The following is an 8,628-nucleotide window of genomic DNA, read 5'->3' on the forward strand; positions in this document are numbered from 1 at the left end:
CCCTGCCCTCGGGACCCCTCTGCCCGGAGCCGCTGGGGGCGCGGGGAGGGAAAGACCCGGGTAACCCAGCCCTGCGAGGTCCCCTCCAGCGCCGTTCAGCCCGAGTCGAGGACCTTGCTGGGAGCTGGGCACGGGGGCGGCGTGTCCCCTGGGATCCGAGCAGCTTCGGGACCCCGTTTGGATTTCATTGAACGAGGAGAGCGCAGACCCTACCCGGGATCGGCGTGTCAATCGGCGCCGCCCCCTCCCCTTCTTGGGGTCTCCCCCACCCTCAGGGCTCCTTGGAAGGCTGCCGTTGGATCCCTCCCACCACGTCCCTTGGGGAGTTCGCTTTTTCTCTGGCAGGGCCTGGGGCGGGGTGCCCCAGCCCAGAGGTTAGGAAGAAGGGCCTTGGCCGGCGCTCTCCGGGCCGTGAGGAATCGGGCCATGACAGCCGCAGCAGTTGTGAGGGTCTCAGCAGGGAGGGCGATCCCAGGACCACCCCCTTAAGCCCCGCATTGCTAGTCAGAGCAGAACTCTGGCTGGTGCAGTGAAGGGCCTGGTCCTGGGAGATATTAAAGAGGAAGCTGTGTTTAAATTCTGGAGTACCATTTACTGCCACCCCCCTGCCCCGCCACCTCCATAGCCCAACACTGCCTCAAGATTGCGGGTTGTGGCCACCCCTGGCCCTTTCCCCTTCCCCGGCTTTTCCTCTGCCTGGACAGGGTGAGCACCCATTCTTTTCCAGACGTGTATTCCCCATGCCCTTGTTAAAGTAGCCATCTCTTTCACCAGGGAGAGTCATTTGCTAGGAATGCAGCCTCAGAATGGGGCCCTGCATTTGCAGTGATGGACTTTAGGGGCACAGGGTGGTGAGTTCTGTTGTTCATAGGGGCACTGGGGAGCAGAGGGTTTGAAATCTGGGTTGCCCTGGGAAGCCTAGGATAGATGATGGTGTGCAGGGAGGTGGCATTCCCTGTACAACTTCCTTGACCTTCTGCCTGCTCTCCCAGGGGGACCAAGCCCTGCCGGCTGCAGTCTCTGGGCAGCTGTCCAGCCTGTCCCCCCAACCTTTGCAATGTCCCTGATCTAGGGCAGGGGGAGTATTGCAGCTCTGCTGCCCTGGTCTAAACCCAGAGAGGCAGAGACCCTCTTCCCCAGCCAGCCCCTCTGCATTCACCCACCACTGGAGTGAAGTCACTGAAAAATAAAATTTTGGAGCTATTTGTATATGCCAGTATTGTTCTGAACACTTGGCCTTGTCTAATCTTTAGAGCAACCCTATAAGGTGGAGTTCTCCCCATTTTATAGATGGAGATAATGAAGTACAGAGAGGCAAAGTAATTCTCCCAAGGTCACACATCTAGTAAACAGTGGAGCCAGGTTCTGAACCAGTCCCACTGCCCTCCCCCACGAATTCTAGGTTGGTAAAAGTCCCTGGACACCAGGTTTCATCTCAGATGCCCATGTAAAATGAGAGAGAGAGTGCTGCTTTCCTGGCCCAGAACCCTGGGCTTAAGATTCCTTGATACTTTTGACCTTCACACCCCTGAGGCTACTAAATTCAGCTGCTTTTTCCTCTTCAGGATCTAGCACACACCCTTCCTCTTTCTTCCTGGTATCTTCCTGGCTGCCTCTTCCACTTCCCTTCCTGATAACCACAGAAACGCTATCTCCTGTCCCTGCCCCTCAGACGGAACTGATCTCCCTGAAAGTCTTCTCTGTCCACTGTGGAGTCAGCCTCCAATGCCCTGCACCGTCTCACCTTCCCAGCAGCCAAGCATGCAGATGGACCTGTCTTGCTCCTTCCTTTGCCCATTGGACAGCTGGTCTGCAGGGTTGGTTGTGTTTCCAGCTCTGTGCCAAGCAGCCTGGAGAAGAGGACATTTGGCTGCTCCCCTTGGTTTCTTCCACGCCACACTGGTCCATCTCAGTTTCCTCAGTGGAGCTGGCCCATGTATTTAGATCAGCCTCTGCCCTGTCCTTTGGCCCACATTCCCATCCCCTTCCCAGTAAGACTGTACCCAGGAGCCTCCTAGTTGTTCTCAGTCAAGGAAGGAAGAGACCATGGCTCCCTCGCCAGGTGCCTGGCATTCTTCCAGGGTTGGGCTCTGCAAACATCAGACACCAGAGCCTCAGGCCCCTAACCCCTGAACCCTTTACTTTTTTTTTTTTTTTTTCCTCTCAATGCTTTAGTCACTCCTGTCGCTCTGTCTCCCAGCATGCTCAACTCTCTCCTATTCTAGACACCACATCCTCTCCTTCCCATCCTAGCCAAACACCCCCAAGGAGAAGGAAGTGGCTTCTTCCTCCCCCAGCTCCCTCCCCACTCTTTGAGCCCTCCCAAGTTTGCCATCTGCCCTTCTCCCTCCACAGGCTCAGGCTTTCTGCCTGTCTGGGCTTCCAGTCCTCCATGTCTGTGCATGATGCACTGGGCACTGACGAACCTCTCCTTCCCACTTACACTTCAGTCACTTCTGAAAACTCTGTACTTCCCTGGAGCTCCTGTCCCTCTCTCACCTTCCTTCTGCAACTTTCCACCCCTGGTGAGCCCTGTTATCACATGGCTGTCTCCTCTTGCTCAGGCTTTGATAATTGCCTCCTCACCTGTGGCACTGGTGGTCCTGTTTAGCTCTGAGTCTGTGTCCAGCCCTGACCTCTCTTCCAGGCTTCATTTCAAGCTTGTGTGTGTTCATTTCAGAACGTTCACCCCACAAGCCATCCCAGAGTGCTTAGTGAGGGTGCAGCTGCAGGCTGGGTGCAATGGGGCTGCAAACATGAATGTGTGTGAGCTGTGGGACCCATCGTGGGTCAGGGGAGGTGGACACCCTTCAAATAGCTATCTTCCTTCTTGGCAGGAAGGGGCCACTGCAGTGAGGGATGGGGAGAGTAGTTGACAGCCCAGAAAGCTCCACTAGGAAGTCCTTCGGTTACCCCCACCTCAATCTTAAAACCCTATGTTGCCTCTCCGAGCTGACTTCGCTTCTTCTGTAAATGACATTACTATCTGAGTCTGGGACTGTAGCATGATCACCTTAAATGCTCTCAAGGTTGCTTTGCACACAGTAGGTGCTCAATAAAGACTTGTGCAGAGAATATCCGAACTCTGTTCATTTGTTCAGTTCATGAGAGAACTATCCCTGACTGAAGCTTTCCATCCCTGACCAATGCTCCCCACCCACCTCCATTCCCCATACCACCTGGTGCCTGGCCCGCACCTGCAACCTCCAGCAGCCTGCTCAGACTAAGGGTTTTTGAAGTGTTTATCTCCCTTCTGACCGGGAGCTTTCAGGCCTCATTTCTTCTGATCCAAAAGAACCCCTGGCAGATGCCTGGCACCCAGTAGGCATTATTAAATGAAGACTGAATGAATCTTTGTATCTCAACACCCATATGGTGCCTGCCACATGCTACGCACAGAGCGCAGCCTAGTCGAATACATGAATGAGAACTTGCTGTATATAGACTTCACTTGTCACTGGCCACAGTCAGGGCCCTTTTGAGTCCCTCCTCAGTGAAATGTTAATATTCAGAGCATTCACTGCTCTGCTGACAGACCTTAGGCAGAGGAGCCTGAAGCCTAAGGGTTAAGAATGTGGTTAAGTGCAATTAGAAAATTAGATGTCTTGGAGGAAAAGGATTAGACTTACGGAGACGCTGCTGACTCGCGGTGCCTCCTCTGTGTGGGGCTAGGACCTGGCTTGTCCTCACGCTGCCAGGCTCAGCGCGGAAGAGCTCAGGTGTGGGGTCTCAGGCACAGCTGAAATGCTCCTTTCCCACTTTGGAGCCTCCGTATTCGGAAACAAATATCCCCAAAAGGCAACAGGCCCCATTTCATCCTGCGACCCCTGGGGTCTTTGGGGAACAGTGCAGTTGGAGCTGCTACCCTGGGTAACCAGCAACCGGTGGGGCGTAGACCCTTCCAGATGACTGGCTCTGCCCGCGGTGCAGTCGTGCTGGTCCGTGATCTTCAAGCTCATCTCCCCTTGTTCTCTCCGCAGGCTGCCCGGTGCCCCGAGGAGGCTGCTGAGCCCCAGGCCATGGTCCCCTCTCGCAGGACGTGGAACCTGGGAGCCACGCCCTCGCTGCGGGGCCTGTGGAGAGTGGGCCGGGCCCCGGAGCCCGAGCCGGGGATGGCTCGCCCCGCCCCAGCCCCAGCCAGCCCGGCCGCCCGCCCTTTCCCACACACCGGCCCGGGGAGGTTGAGAACTGGTGAGTCCGCATTTTTAAAATGCCTCTTTATTTCCCTTCCTTCCTCCAGATACCAGAGATGAGACTGAGGTTTCTCACCGGTTCCTAAGCCCAGTCAGAGCTGTCAGGTAATTACAGGGTAACCGACAGCCCAGAGCCGGGCGGGCGTGGAGCCGGAGCGTCAGTCTCGCCAGGTGCTCCTTCCCTGCGCCCCTGTCTGGAAAGAGGAGACCTGGAAGCCGGGTTAAACTTTAACACGGGTCGGGCACAGAGCAGGGGGATCAGCTGCGTTCCCTCTCTGGCTAAGCTGGTCAGAGCTCTGCGGGCTGCCGTCCTTGGCCAAAAGCGTATGGGCTCACTCCGGTCTCTGCCCAGGCTGGTAAACAAGGTAGGTGAAGTGGCTGCCCGGGCACCAAGCGCCGCTGACACTTGATCCTGCCTGGGCTGGCCCCTGGATGGCGTTGGGAGTGGACCGAGGCTGCTCCGGAACGTGGCCTGGCGGGACTTGGGGGCCATGTGCTCATTTCAGGTGTTTCTGTAGAGACCCTGACAGCAGGTGGGCAGGGGTCCCAGAGTCTTGGCCCCCAGTGTCTCCCCGGGGAGCTGTCAGTGCCAGCTCGCCTTTCTGGGTCATGTCCCCCGGTGCTGCGAAAGTCAAGAAGTGAGCGGCTTCTCTGATTCAGGGCAGGGACTGGATTGACGGGACTAGGGAGCTGCCCATGACCCTCTCCCGAGGCATGGGCAGGTTGCCCTGGTAGTGTGGGGGAGAGAGCTCTCCAGGCAACGTGCCTTCAGGGGTCTGCTCCCTGTCCCTCGTGACTTACAGGAACAGGGTCTAGACTGCCAGCCTGTGAGGGCTAGCAGAGTCCCTCTGGGCCATCAGATCTAAGCCCCTTGGTGCACAGAAGGGGAAACTGAGGCCCAGAGAGGGCACACAGCAAACTCCTGTTCAGCCCTCTCTCCTACCACATTTGTGCTGTCAGTGGCAGCTGGACTGATACCTGCTGAGGTCTCTCTGCTTCTATGGTTGTCTGGGGCTGGCTGCTCCCAAGCAGCACAGCCAGGCTGGGGATGACCCAGGGCCCTCGGGAAAAACCTGGGCTTTTGGGCCAGGTAGCCCAGTTGTCTGAAAGGGGCAGAGGATGGCCTCTACCCCATAAGGTTGTCGTAAGGATTACAAATGTAATATGAATGAGTATTGCTTTTCTGGTAAAACAAAAACATTTTCCCTTCGAATACTTAAAACACATAGAAAAATATCAAAAAGGAAATAAAAATCACAAGCTAGTCACTGAACATTTTATGTAGTGCCTTGTAGTCATGTGTGTGTGTGTGTGTGTGTGTGTGTGTGTGTGTGCATATAGATATTTGAAATATTGTGTTATCTCAGCTTTCTAACCTGAAGGAAAAAATTGGGTATTATGAAGATTATATGACCATACAGACTTTTATCCACTTAAAAAATTTAAGACAAAGGTCAGATGAAATCCTGTGTGTGAAATGCAAGCACCGTGCCTGCCACTGGACCTCAGCCAGCTCAGCTGCCCCAGGCCCCTCTGAGCCCCCCAGCCAACCCCCATATTGCCACCCTGAGAGTCGGCTGGCAGAGGATTGGTTAGCACATGAGATTTGAATCCTGGCTCCTGTGACCCTGGGCACATTCTTAACCCTTCAGGGCTTCCGGTTCTTTGTCTGTCAGTTTGGGAGAATGCCCCCCACCTCCCTGGGGAGTTGTGAGGAGCTGATGGCAACTGTAGTCCTATTGGCCTGTACTGTGGGCCCTTTCTGTGTGCCTGGCACTGCATGGGCACCACGTGTATCTCATCCATTTGATCCTCACCACAGGGCTGTGAAGTTGTCCCCATTTTATTGACAAGCAAACTGAGGATCAAGAAGGTGTGTAAAGGCTGGGCGCTGTGGCTCACACCTGTAATCCCTTGGCACTTTGGGAAGCCAAGGCGGGCAGATCACTTGAGGTTAGGAGTTTGAGACCAGCCTGGCCAACATGGTGAAACTCCATATCTACTAAAAGCACAAAAATTAGCTGGGCTGGTGGTGCACGCCTGTAGTCCCAGCTACTCGGGAGGCTGAGGTATAAGAATTGCTTGAACCTGGGAGGCGGAGGTTGCAGTGAGCCAAGATCGCATCACTGCAGTCTAGCCTGGGCAACAGAGAGAGACCCTGTCTCAAAAAAAAAAAAAAAAGAAAAGAAAAAAAATGTGTGTAAGGCTTGAAAAGCACTTGGCCCAGTGGCTGGCACTTGGGATATTGTTACGCCCCAGGGTAGTGGCTCTACAGTGTGCCTCATGACCCGTGAGGCTGGCCCCCATCCCACCCTGTTCAGCCCTGCAGGTGGAGGTGGGTGGCTGGGGCATTGCTGCCGCAGCCCGCCCTCTCTCCCGTGGGTGAGGGAGGCAGTGTGTCAGAGGCACAAGGGGATGCACGTTAGCTGGTTCTGAATATGCTTGGGGAAGCAATGGAGTCTGGGCCACCAGGTGTGGATTTGGTCTTAATGAAGTCAGGGAAGAAATTGCCACCTAGAGGCAGCCGGGGTAATAAAGCCATAGCCCCTGTGCAAGTCCTCAAAGCTTCGTGCAGGCTGGCTGGCATCGGCTTCCTTCCATTGCCCTGCTGAGCAGGTGCCTGCCCCAAAAGCCACTGTGAGGATAGGGGAGCCTCCAGTGGGGTATTGGGCCCCCTCCAGAAGAGAATCTTGGGGCGGCTTTTGGTAAGAAAGGAGTGTAGCCCCTGCCCCCAGCCAGGCCTTCCCCTCTGTGCAGGGCAGGCGTGTAAGGGTGTGTGAGCTCCTCCTGGCCTCATCTGGACCGGCCAGGAGTGTGTGAAAGCTGAGGTCAGCTGCGGCCCTGGCCAGTGGTCCATGGCTATCAGTCTTCGGCCAGCGGTCGGAGTGTCTCACCTATCTCTCTGTCCTGGGACAGGGCGTGGAAAAGATACCCCAGTCTGCGGTGACGAGGACTCCAGTGCCCGAAGTGCAGCTCGCCCGGCCCTAGCTCAGTGCCGAGCCCTTAGCGTGGACTGGGCTGGCCCCGGAAGCCCCCACGGGCTCTACCTGACCCTGCAGGTAAGCACTGGGGCCTTCCAGGCTGCATGTGCCTTGGCTCTCTGAGCTCCAGTGACTGGGTTGCTGCCAGGTTCCTGGGGGTAGGAAGCACCAGGGGAGAGCCAGGGACCCGCCTCGCACCTCTCTGCTAGGCCCCTCGTGACCCCTCTGCGTGTGAGCCTGCTTTATTAAGTCAGACAGGGGAAATCTCACAGGAGCTGACAGGAACTTTTCAGCCATGCCCTGGCTAAGGTGTTAAAGTGGGAAGCATGGGGCCTTAGCTGAGGTGGGCAGAGCTTGGAGAAGGTGTTGGGAAAACAAGCAGGTTTGGGGTAGTTAGTTATTCTCAAACATGGTTGTGTGAGTATTTCCTTGTATTTCCTTGGGAATATTTCCTTGTTTGAAGTGAAAATTCAAAGCTAGATGGGGGATTCACTAAAACTTGGGGTCTTCTCCCTTGTAGTTATCATGAAGTGACTTTAAAAAGACAAAGTAAGGCTGAATGCAGTGGCTCAGGCCTGTAATCTCACCACTTTGGGAGGCTGAGGTAGCAAGATTGCTTGAGCCCACGAGTTCATGACCAGCCTGGACAATATAGTGAGACCCCATCTCTATAAAAAGAAAAATAAAAAGTTAGCTGGGCATGGTGGTTCCTATAGTCCCAGCTACTCAGGAGGCTGGAGTGGGAGGATCGCTTGAGCCCAGGAGGTTGAGGCTGCAGTGAGCTGTGATTGCACCACTGCACTCCAGCCTGGGTGGCAGAGTTAGACCCTGTCTCAAAAAAAAAAAAGATAAACTTTACATATATAGGTATATTTGGCTAGAGAAATAATACATAATGATAATAGTAATAAGAGCTACTATTTATCAAACATGGACTTTGTGCCAGGCATTAAAGATCTCATGTCAGTCCTCATGATATTCATAACAGTCTCAGGGTACAGTATTTGATCTGAGCTTTATAGATGAGGATGTGGAGGCTCAGAGAGGTTAAGTTACTGGCTGCTGGTCACATATTTGACCATTCAACACAACTAGCCTTGTAACAGGGCAGAGATACAATTGCCCAGAAACTGCCTCTCATAGTCCTCTATCTTTGAGAAATCCACTATTAAGTATTTGGTGTTTATTTGTTTATCTTTCCTATATCGAACCACTTAATTATATTTATATGATTTTTATTTTTGAGATGGAGTCTCATTCACTCTGTTGCCCAGGCTGGAGTGCAGTGGTGTGATCTTGACTGCAACATCAGCCTCCCAGGTTCAAGTGATTCTCCTACCTCAGCCTCCTGAGTAGCTGGGAGGAGCACCACCACACCTGGCTAATTTTTGTATTTTTAGTAGAGATAAGGTTTCACCATTTCACCATGTTGGCCAGGCTGATCTTGAACTCTT

General features: G+C 54.2%; 1 protein-coding gene across 5 annotated transcripts in view; it reads left to right on the forward strand.

Moving 5' to 3' along the window:
- The window catches only part of KIFC3 (kinesin family member C3), a 127,399-nt gene that overhangs the window by 82,817 nt on the left and 35,954 nt on the right, over positions 1 to 8,628 (forward strand). For 3 of the 5 annotated variants that reach the window (XM_011938819.1, XM_011938815.1, XM_011938818.1), the window contains exons 1-2: positions 3,785 to 4,558; positions 7,110 to 7,252. Coding sequence is in view for 2 of the 5 variants with exons in the window: in XM_011938813.1 (XP_011794203.1) it covers positions 3,981 to 4,191; positions 7,110 to 7,252 (354 nt within the window). In the remaining 3 variants the exon portion in view is untranslated. Of the gene's footprint in view, positions 1 to 3,784; positions 4,559 to 7,109; positions 7,253 to 8,628 lie in introns of those variants that run through there. The other 2 variants (XM_011938813.1, XM_011938814.1) reach the window with 1 other exon arrangement.

Source organism: Colobus angolensis, unplaced genomic scaffold (genome assembly GCF_000951035.1).
Source record: "Colobus angolensis palliatus isolate OR3802 unplaced genomic scaffold, Cang.pa_1.0 Scaffold178, whole genome shotgun sequence".
Classification (NCBI taxonomy): Eukaryota; Metazoa; Chordata; class Mammalia; order Primates; family Cercopithecidae; genus Colobus; species Colobus angolensis.